We start from the raw sequence: 12,115 nt of genomic DNA, 5'->3' as shown, positions 1-12,115 counted from the left end.
CTTATGACTGTTGCCTTGTGGCGAGTATTATATAAGTTAATAGTTCTCAAGTTAGTTTGGGAACTTATTAAAATAACAACACGTATCATAAAAGAAACTCAAGTTCTTCTAAAACATATCTGTATTTCGACTCACATGTTTTTACTCTATCCATTCAAATAAAAATCATTTTTGAAACTTATTTTTACATCAGTTCTATTGCAAACAGTTTGATCGTCCAATCAAACCGACTACAAGTAATAATCGGTTGACTGGGAGGTATCAATCAGTTCGGCCTAACTTTTCAACAATGTTTTTAAGGGCCAACTGGTCAGCTAAGATATTAGAGTTCAATAAAAAGATTAAAGAATAAACTATTATATACTTACCAAATAGAAGTCAAAAAAATAGAAGTCAAATATCGTCTTGAATAATAAAACTGTAGAAGGCAAAATTAACGATGTTGGACTATAACAAATTCGTTGTTTGTATTTGGAAATGTCATTCCATTAAAATAAAATATCAGAATGAAATGGGAGTAACTTCTATGGATGTAGGTTAAGCTACCCTCAATTAATAACTAGTCTGAAATGCGTCATCTTGGATAACTTTGGAAGAATAGTCAGTGCTAGTGTTTAAAATTGTCCAGAAAAATATTTGACTTGAGCGATTCCATTGTATGTTTGTGATGGGGAAATATATAATAGTCAATGAGCGGAGGTAGTTACATGTGATGTAGTTAGGATAATGAAATTATTAAACTTTGATATAATAACACTGGTTATTAATAATGAACAAAAAATGATACTATTATATGAGTATGATGATCAAACCAAATGGATGGTGTTTCAACACTGACCGTTGTTTGCAAGTCTGTGAAACTCATTGTCATTGATTTTCTCTTATTTATGAACATATATATATCACACGATAAAAAAACATTATCCCAAGTCTCTTCAATTTCCCCGGCAAGAATTTGGGTTTGGAAAATTTCAACTTTTCAATCAGGGAAAGAAGTTATTATCAAATTTTGAGGGGACACTCTCCCTCAATAGTTGCTTTCAGCCATTGAAAACCTATTTCTTAACACATGAGACATCTTTATAGGATACCACCACCCAGGCCCGGCCTTGAGGGTGTGCAAGGTGCTCAATCAGGTCGGGTCTCCAAATGCCACGGGCCTCTAAGGAAAAATTAAATTTAATACCCACCTCCCACTTAAATAAAAAATATATATGTTATATCTTTATATCATTTAGTACACGTTTGAGTTTTTTTTCTAGACTCTAGTTCTACTTTTTGTATATAAATCGGATCCTATCAAACCACCCATAATTTGTATAATTACTTAATCAGTCAATTTGAAAAGCTATTTCATTGAAAGAATCACAACAATCATTTTTTTCTTCGCATAAACCATTCGCTTTACCCTTTTCCACAATAGAGGAGTGACAAATCCAAACGACACCGTTACATAAATTTCACCTCTTTCTCTTAATTTTTTTTAATTCCTTTCATGTTTAGAACTTCTTCTGATTCTGATTTTTTAGTGAAATTTAGCTACACAAAAAAATTACGTTTTATTTTACTAAAGGCCTATTTTAAAAAGAGAGCCGAGCTTCCTATTTCACGGAGACGGCCCTACCACCACCTATATAATTGAACCATTATATACGACTGATCTATTTTTTGTTGTTGTCGTGTCTTATATCTCCTCAATGGGTCCATAAGATCAATCACAACCAAGTTTCTACACCATTTAACGAAGATAGGTCTCACACCCAACGTGCATGGCTTTTGGGCAGATTATGGATTTGGTTACATATTTTCGTACCTCAAAAATGTTTTCTGCCAAATCTGCTTTGTGGGGCCCTTTAAATGGTAGGTATGTGGGGCTTCATGCTGTGACAAGTATTGAGCATCTGAAATAAGGACAATTTATTATTTACATGGCTCTGTGTTCAGTCATTCTTCTGCATCAAGATATACACATGGAAAGTTGTGAAATAGGTTATTTGTCTTCAATAAAGGAGGAAATAGATTGTTGTGTGTAAGGGGGTCCGTCCTCAAAGGACACCCCGCTTACCATGCTATACATAATCTATACCTCTTTTTGCACTGACAGTGACACTTCTTTTTAATTGAAGACGTATTCCGGTATTCAACACTTATAGTGTCTGATAGCAACATGACACTAATAGTTGTGATTAAATTAAATTATGTTATTTTTTTAAAATTTTATCCGTGTCGGTATGTCAGTATAGTATTTGATATTCGTGTATGTACTCATACTTCATAGATCTATATTAATACTTTTGTTATTCTCAATTTGCCTCTACGTTATAGGAAGACTTAAATTTTATAGTCCAAAATGATACGTTGGAACTCTAAAGTGAAAAAAAAGAAGGATGAAGTCACTAATACTAATCATCATCAATACACATACATATTTCTTACGATTCTTAAAATTTACTGTCTGAATCACGTTCTTTGAGAAGCTATACTTTTGGAGAAGTGTATGGCTGCACGGTTGTAGTTTTATAGTGACATTGTAATTTTGTTAAAATCTATATTGTAGTTTTATCAAAATCATTATATATAGTTGATCGTAATTATTACAATTTCACCTCACACATGTATTAGGTTTTCAACGGTGGCGTTTAATTTGGGAAAGGGAAGTTGTTTCCCACCATGAGAAAGTTAATTTTGACCGTTAGATTAAATAGAGAACATATTTTTATCATAGACACTCAACACCAGATTTTTTTTTCCACACTCACCACTCAACAACAACATGCACCGCTACTTCAACTCTCTTTTTTCCTCTCATTCTGACCACCACCGCACACCACTAGGCTGCTGCCGGAATTGTTGAAGCATGGTAATCGAGTGCCATCACTCTGTTCCTCTTATACTCAACACCAGATATAAATGAAGATGGTAATTGAGTGTCTGTTGATTAAACTATGTTCTTCTTTTATCATATTTTTTCTCATAAATTGTTGAACATCTGTTGAGTTTTCCGGCAGCAGCCTAGTGGTGTGCGGTGATGGTCAGAATGAGAGGAAGAAAGAGAGTTGAAGTAGCAGTTCATGTTGTTGTTGAGTGTGGAAAAAAAAATTTGGTGTTGAGTGTTTATGATAAAAATATGTTCTCTATTTAATCTAACGGTCAAAATTAGCTTTCCCATGGTGGGAAACAACTTCCCTTTCCCAAATTAAATGCCACCGTTTTCAACTGTTTATAAAATGTCAACATATATACTATAAATAAACTCGCCAACATTTTAGGTAGAGTAAATAGTCAATTTCCCCTCTGAAATTGTAAGTTTCATCAATTACCCTCCTGAAATTAACAAAACTTCAATTACCCCTCTGAAATTTCACAACGTTAGTCAATTTACCCCCTCCGTCAAATTTTTCTGTTAGTGAATATGACGTTTTGCAAATACCCCCTGAAGTTTTGCACTTATGTGCAAAATGCCCCCCAAACTTAAAAATTTATATTATTTTTTTCTTAAAAACAAACAATTAATAATTAAATATTAAAACTAACTATTAATTTTGGAATTTGGGAAAACTACATGCATATATACATCAAAATAGGCTCCAAAATGGAGAAAAATATGTATTTTTTAAAGCGACAATAATGGGATGATTTGTGGATTAATTTCAAAGGTAAATAAATATATGTCCAAGTGTATGACATTTCTCAATAAGTGTTCCTCTATACATACCGATCACATATTTCATTTGCTGATGATTTGTGTCTTTTTTACATGAATATTACTTAATATGCTATATATGACATGTCGGTCTGATAGTATTGTGGTGTGAGCTAGATTGTATACGATGGATGATTGTCCCTGTCTGAAGCACAAACAAGAAGTCAGAATGAAGTTTTCTATAAAATGTGTAAACAAGAACAAGTCATATGAAAATATTGGGGGTTGTGTAATTTAAATGGTTTGAGCAAATTGTTGAAGGAGTTGGAGGAGTTACAAGACTAAGACGGTGAATGAGAAAATATAAATTTAAATCTGATTATTAATTTGTTTATAAACCTCTAAAAATAATAATTTGTCTATTAGAAATAACCATTATTGTCACTTTAAAAATACACATTTTTCCCTATTTTGATGTATATATGCATGTAGTTTTTCCAAACTCCAAAACTAATAGTTAGCTTTGATATTTAACTATAAATTGTTTGTTTTCAAGGAAAAAATAATATAAATTTTTAAGTTTGGGGGGCATTTTGCACATAAGTGTAAAACTTCAGGGGGATATTTGCAAAACGTCATGTTCACTAACAGAAAAATTTGACGGAGGAGATAAATTGACTAACGTTGTGAAATTTCAGGGGGATAATTGAAGTTTTGTTAATTTCAGGGAGATAATTGATGAAACTTACAATTTTAAAGGGAAAATTGACTTTTTAGTCATTTTAGGTAAGATCCTGATATTTTTAACATAATATACGTGATTTGAATCTTGTTCACATAATGCTGGATGCAAGACTCAATCTCGAGAGTCTTTTTTAGTTGCAAAAGAACCCTTGCCACCATATATATATTCAACAATCATATGGATGATGGATAACACAATTTTCGTGTCAAAGTAAAATAAGTGAGTCATTTTTGGAATATTGGAAGAGAAGAGATGAATCATGAGTTTTAAATTTTAGAAAATAGGATAGGCTGTATGTATATATTAGAGAAATAAATTATTCTTGGGCATGAACTGTAACAACTTGCGTCTTTGAGAGAGTTGGTCATTGACATCATGGTATTGAATTGAATTAGCCTCCACCTAACCATTTGGTTCATAAACTACTATCGGAAAATTGCTTTTCATTGACTTGTTAAAGTTTTCATTTTTTTTATTTGACTTGTAAACAGCAACAAAAATATTTTAATTTTTTTTTTTTGGGTGGTGAAACAGCAATGAAAATATTATATGAAGATAGAGAAATGGTCTGATATCATTAACGTTTTTAGCACCACTATTAGGTTATGAATTTAATTTGTATTCACCTGGTAAACATTTTTAGACGTGGACTAAATCAACTACAAGTTCCTGTTCAACAAATATTTCAAGCAAAAAAAAAAGTTTTTATTCAACAAAGAAAAATGCTAAAATTGCTAAGTTGCATGTTGTGACAAAAGTTTAAACTCCAACTATTCCACTTGTGTGTGTGAATTTTCAATAATTATTATAAAAAAATAAATAAATCAAATCACGTGTCCGTCTTTCCGCTCTTTTTATTACGTCTACGTTTAAAAATTATTAAAGGTGTTTTTTTTTTTTTATAAAATTTTGATTTGGATTAAAACTAAAAATATAAATGTTTGTCGCTTTCAAGTTATAACAAAGCAAACTAATCATGATTATTTATTTCAACGACATCAACAAACAATATAACAAAAAGAATATAATCCAAATTCTTTTTTTAGAGACATCAATAACGATCTTTATTATAGAAAAAGTTGTTTAAGAGTATAATTGAGATAATGAAAAAGTAAGTATAAATATATTCATATAATTTGTTACATTTTTTAAATGATAAAGGAAAAACATCGAGACATATCATGTTTGTTACATTTTTTTTAATATTTAAATTTATTCTTGTCTATTTGTTATATGTGTTATTTGTATTTAAAATTGAAAGGGTTGTTTTCTTTATATATAGTATAGTTTTAAAATTGACGGCATTTTCAAAAAGAAAAATCCAACCCAAAAGAGGTGAAAGGGGTTGTTTTCTTTATATATAGTATAGATATAAATAAATATATTCATCTAGTTTGTTACACTTTTTAAATGATAAAGGAAAAAATTGAGACATATCGTGTTTGTTACATTTTTTTAATATTTAAAATTATTCTTATCTATTTGTTATATGTATTTAAAATTGAAAGAAATTGTTTACTTTATATATAGTAGGCTTAAATGTGTGATTAGTCCCTGCACTTTGACAATTTTTTGATATTGGTCCCTGCATCTTTTTTTTGTTTGGTTTAAGTCCCTGCACTTTGTAAAAAAATTGTTATTGGTCCCTCCGTTAGTTGACCGTTAAAAAAAATCCCAAAACTAACGGAGTGCCACGTGGCACACTACAAGACAAAATTTTAAAATTAAAAAAATTCAAATAAAATAATTGTTTTGAATAAGTATTATTATTTGGAAATTTCTACGGTACACCTGCAAAATTAAGATATACTGATACTCTTACTTCAAAAATCTATACATTAACTATCATTTTTATGAAATAAAGAGCTATTTGTTGATATTTGTATTTTAGAAAATATCATTTCATAAGAAATTAAAAAACATCATTTCATTGTTGATAAAAATCATACTATATTTTTTTTACATTTTATTGTAAAAAATAATCAAAATTCTCTATCATGAGTACTAAAAATTCAGAAAAATTAAATTTTACTTCGTTGACGTTTTTTATAAATAAGATTTAATTATTATAATTATAGGTGATAGAAAATAATTTTTTTCTTTAAAAAATAATATATTTAACTATTAGTTCAATGATTTGGTGTACCAATACACTCAAATCTTTAGGTATACCATAAAATTTGTCTTATTATTATTAATTCTTTTATTTGAAGAACACCAGATAACATCGATTCCAAGCTTCAGATAACATCATCAACGTTCGGTGTTCTATTTTTGTTTTGTTTTGAGGAAACGGTGTTCTATCATTTGTGCAGAGCTTTTTGAACGATGGTGTAAGCGTTGTGCGAGGCTTTGTTTGTTTCGGGAGAAATTCTATTGTCCCTTTACAGATTGTTCTTCTCTTTTGATACGGAAATGTGGCAATTACAAATTCAGAATGTCGTCATAGTAATATGATGTTTTGTGCACGCTGTAAGATTCCATGGCATGAATGGATTGAATGCTCTGAGTAAATATTAATATTAATACTAATTAAAAACAATTATTTTATTTGAATTATTTTGTCTTGTAATGTGGCACGTGACATTCCGTTAGTTTCGTGAGTTTTTTTTCTAACGGTCAATTAACAGAAGGATCCATAACAATTTTTTTACAAAGTGTAGGGACCTAAACCAAACAAAAAAACAAGTGCAGGGACCAATACTAAAAAATGGTCAAAGTGCAGAGACTAATCACTCATTTAAACCTATATAGTATAGATTTAAAATTGAGGGCATTTTTGGAAAGAAAAATCCAACTCAAAAGAGCTCAAAGGGTTTTTTATTTTATTTTATTTTATTTTTATATATAGTATAAATTATTCTTATCTATTTGTTATATGTGTTATTTTTATTTAAAATTGAAAGGGGTTGTTTTCTTTATATATATCATAGACCGTAGATTATAGATTTAAAATTGAGGGCATTTTTGGAAAGAAAAATTCAATTCAAAAGAGCTGAAAGAATTTGTTTTCTTTATATATAGTATAGATATTAGTTTCTAAAATATCTCTACAAAATTTATAAGAAGTGATTTGATTTTTTCGTGTGGTGACTTTTTTTTTTTGTGTGGTGATTTTTTTTTTAAAGAAGCTAAAATGAAATTATATTACTAACACAAAATGTCCTTTCTAACATAAGGTGTGCTAAGGAAAAACAACAAAACCTGAAATATACTTACAAACTAGGAAAATCGGAAGAGAAATCAACCAGCCGTAGCCCAACATTGTGTGGTGACTTGATTTGATTTGATTTCTTTTCTTTTTTTTTGATTAAATGTATTGTTAAAATATTACACTATAAAAGTTAATATCTCGTTGGTGGGTAAAATGTTCTTTCATTTCATCAATTTCATTTTTTATACAATGCTTAAAATACATGCAGACTTTTTTTATTTATTGCGTTATTTTGGTGAAATAATGGTAAATAATACTGTATTGTGATTTCCTTCTTAAAAAGATGTACATAGCGATTAAATTTTTAGTAATATGGTGATAAACCCAAATGTGTTTGCAGCCTTGTCTATCCAAGTGTTATAGGATTATCCAACCATATTATTCTACTTTTTTTTTTTTTTTTTTTTTTTTTTTTTTGTGGTGGCGGGGTTTGAACCACGGACCTTACATATATCATGTATTGTCCAACCAACTGAATTAAGCTCACGAGGACAACCATACTATTCTACTAACGATGCCATTAAGAAATTATTATCCTGTGATATTAATAGGAAACAAAATATTATGAAAGAAAGGCGACTTCTTTAATCTATGTCCTTTTTCTTTTTTTAAGTAGTTTATTGGTTAAAAAATTATTTTTGTTATTAAATAGAAAATGATGAAAGATTAGCTAAGCTTACCCGATATATACATATTTATTTATAGCATATAAAAATAGTTATTTTTAAACCAATTAATTTGACTCAAGCGGTTAATATGCTAAAAAAAACTCAAGGGTAATTTTACCTATAATTCATTATAAATGTGGTATTTGACGTGACTTTGTCATCTAAATAACATTTTACTAGTGATACTTCATAATATTAGAGATAAATAAGACAATGTTATTATCTTCGGTAGTTATCATAATGGTATTTACAAGGGAAAATAAAAAATAGGACAATGTTCTTGGTCTAACCATAAAAATATACATAAATATGTGATGGTGGAAAAGGAGAATAATCATCGCAAGTGGTTAGGATAGAAACCCCTCAAAGTCCATATATATCTTATAGAACCGAACCGGTCAGATTCTTCCTTCAGTTCAGCAGAACTAGAAAATGGTTACATTTACGTACCTCCAAATCTAATATTACACAATAATTTCCAAACTTTCAGAGATACCCTTTTCTCTATTTAATTCATCTTCCTTTTTTCGTTTCTACTATTTTCCAACAATATACAAAAATTCCTTTGCACCTTCTTTTGTTTCAACCTTTTCTGATTTTGAAAGTGAACCTGTTTTCAGTTATGTGTTCTCAAACATCTTCACCTCGTTTTTCTTTCTCCAATGATGTTTCACCAATGAAACATGATGTTGTTTCTTGTAGAGACACACTGCTTCTTGAATCAAATACTGATTTTGAATTCATCACTAGCAAAAACATTGAATTTGGAACATCTTCAGCTGATGAACTTTTCTCTAATGGAGTTATACTTCCATTGCAGATACATGACAAGAAAAACAACACTGCGTCTTATAAGGAACAACCTAGATATATGAATCTTCCGCCTCGACCATTTTCGACTAAAACAAAGAAAGAGATCAACAAAGAAGTTCAAGAAACAAATACTCGATCTAGTTCTTTTATAGGATTCAAAAAAAGCAAAAGTCTCAATTGTGATACAAATAAAAATTTTGTATGTTTTTCTCCTCCTTTGTCACGAAGCAACTCAACCGGTTCAGCGCCAAATCTAAAGAGAACGAGTTCGAATAGACAACAGTCATCACTATCTTCATCATGTTCTACCTTAAATAATTTGTATCCTGTGCAGAAGTCTTGTTCAGGTAAGAGTTATGGTAATGGCCTAAGGTTTAGTCCTGTTTTGAATGTACCAACTCCTTGTTTTTCGAAAGGAAGTTTAAGTTTATTTGGGTTCGGTTCATTTTTGCGTGTTGGGAAGGCTAAGAAGAATAGTAATTGATTATTTCAAAAATGATATCAATGTTTTCAATAGTACCAATTCCACAAAAAAATATATGTAGTACCAACATTTTATATTGAAGACGTGTCGTGCTGGACATCAAACATGTGTAGTTACATTTTTTATTTTATTTTACTTTTTTGAATTATTATCAATGTTAATGGACAATGGTTAATCCTAATTTATCATAATCATTTTTGTTTAGACTGGTCAAAAACTAGAAAGGGAGAAGTAATAGAGGTTTTTTCTTTGGAGAGGAGTAATAGAGGTTAACTAGCATGACATTTGATGAAGTTTATTATGTATTGTATAATTTAAGGAGAGATTAAAAGAAGTGGAAATCATTAAGCAAATAAAAAGGCCAAAAGACCAAAAGCTTTGGAGACAGAATAATGATAAATGTTTTGTTAATCGGTGTCTTCGGATAATGATTAAAGAATCTACAAATAAAATTTTTGTCTTGAAAATATAAGGCGTTACTTTTAATCAAATAATAATTACACAATTTTTTTATAAAAATTTACTTGTTTTGGATGCTTAACCAATATCCTTAATGCACTGGTTAGCATTCTCCTAGCAATAATTTGTTATGTTATGTCAAACTACGATCCTCCCTACCAGCTCGATAACTATAATACTTGATTTGATTAATGTTTTTATTTATTTTCATATTTTTGTTATTAATTATACTTGAGATAAAAAAACACAAAAAGATGTGGTTAAAAAATGAGCGCACATATTTTAGATCGAATCGTTTGTTTACTCGAGGATTGGTCTATGGCAATATGTGATCCATCACAAACACATAATTAATTCCACAATGCAAACATATGTTGCATCGACGAGTATTAGAGGTTAAATAAACAAATTTAAACATTTTGTGATGGCAGAAACCACAAAGAGGTAGATAGAAATGCAATATTGATGCAACTTTTCCATATCTTATCATGTTCGAATCAGTCCGTGTATCAAAGGTGATGAATGTGTGTTTGTTCTTGCCAAGACCATGTATCTATCACATGTTTGAAATGTGGATTTAGGGGAAACTATTGGGCTATTTTATGCTCTCCATTAGATCTATGACTTACATCTTGACAACTATGATTTTGTACTCGATTCAAAAAAGTTACTGACTATTTTAATAAGGGGGATGATGATATAATGAAGTTTGATTATGTATTGTAAGTTTAGTTGTCTCTTAGGCCCAGTGGCAGAGTCAGACAAAAATATTTGGGGTGGCCGCCATCCTGCCATCAAAATAAAAAAATTGAAACGCAGCCATTATTTAACCGCAATATGAGCTACGACATCATGGCTTTTGATATCGCCGCATTTGTAAGTAACTACGATTCAGGCTACATCAACAACATTTGTTTAGCAGTATCAAAAATTGTAACATGTCCTAAATTTAAAACCTTGCGGTAAACTCTAATGCCAATTCACACCACCCTACTTACTTGCTAGCAGGAGCGGTGCTATTTTCATTATTTGCAGAAACAATGAGACTTGGTTTGCTTTCACTAACAATTTACCTCTGAATAAACATTCATGCATTAGAAAACCCTCTTTTGTTACCCAAAACAACATGCTTTGATTCAATGCAAAGGAAAAAAGAGGTTTTTCATCAAACTGCTTTGAATAAACAGCATTTGTTATTGTTCCTAAACCAAGAACATTGAAAAACACAACATAGTACTAAAACAAAAACATAACATAGTTAAATCAAATGCAAAACTCATGAAACAAATTGTACACTAAATCACTTTCCAACCACCATTTTAGCATAAAGACACAAACTTTCATAAAAAAATTTATGACCCATTTCACAGAACATTTCATACAGCAAACAAGACATGTAATCACTAATCAACTAGGTTTAACAACAACAGATGGAAAACTCATGGCAATCAACTAAATAACATGCAATCGTTAAAGAAGAATCAGATTTGAAGGAAATTACATTAAAATTCACATTTCCTTACAATTTACAACAATCAGGGTTTATGGAGAGAGATGGAGATAGCTCTCTAAACTGAAGAATCAACACAGAAAATAGAGGAGGATGCGACGGTGATGGATGGAGAAGGAAATGAGAGTGGTCGCGGCGGTGGTGGTGTGGTGAATGGAGAGCGGTACGGTGGTCTGGGAGAAGAAAAAGAAAATCGCGTTTCTGATGAAAGAGAAAGGGAAAAAGGAAAATGAAGTAGAATTGGAAATACTCATATTACTGAAGGGTATAATAGTAATTTCCTGTAAATAATGGGTGGCGGTGGCTCCTCCTTGCCACCCCAGTTCAGCCACTGCTTAGGCCAAATATCATACACGATCTTTAAAGTTAGATGATTGTAACAAATTATTATTATTATTTTTTTATTTTTTTTTACGTTTTTTTGTTATAAATTGGTTCTTTAAGTCATAAAATATCTACACCATTATTCTATTTTCATCAAATTATGTTAAATAGTGTGTATGTGTACGATTAATGTTAAGTTAGCATGCCCAAATTCACTCCTCTTAAAACTAGAGTTCATTTGTGTATTATTTAGTC

The 12,115-nt window shown here is 30.3% G+C and overlaps 1 protein-coding gene across 1 annotated transcript; it reads left to right on the top strand.

Annotated features, from left to right (window-relative positions):
* Positions 1-8,593: 8,593 nt before the first annotated feature.
* On the top strand, positions 8,594-9,758 carry LOC11410129 (uncharacterized). The gene has a single exon (XM_003630813.4). The coding sequence runs from the start codon at positions 8,893-8,895 to the stop codon at positions 9,565-9,567; it is 675 nt and encodes a 224-aa protein (XP_003630861.1). The 5' UTR covers positions 8,594-8,892; the 3' UTR covers positions 9,568-9,758.
* Positions 9,759-12,115: the final 2,357 nt, after the last annotated feature.

Source organism: Medicago truncatula, chromosome 8 (assembly GCF_003473485.1).
Source record: "Medicago truncatula cultivar Jemalong A17 chromosome 8, MtrunA17r5.0-ANR, whole genome shotgun sequence".
NCBI lineage: Eukaryota > Viridiplantae > Streptophyta > Magnoliopsida > Fabales > Fabaceae > Medicago > Medicago truncatula.
This window is presented reverse-complemented; position numbering and strand designations above follow the sequence as displayed.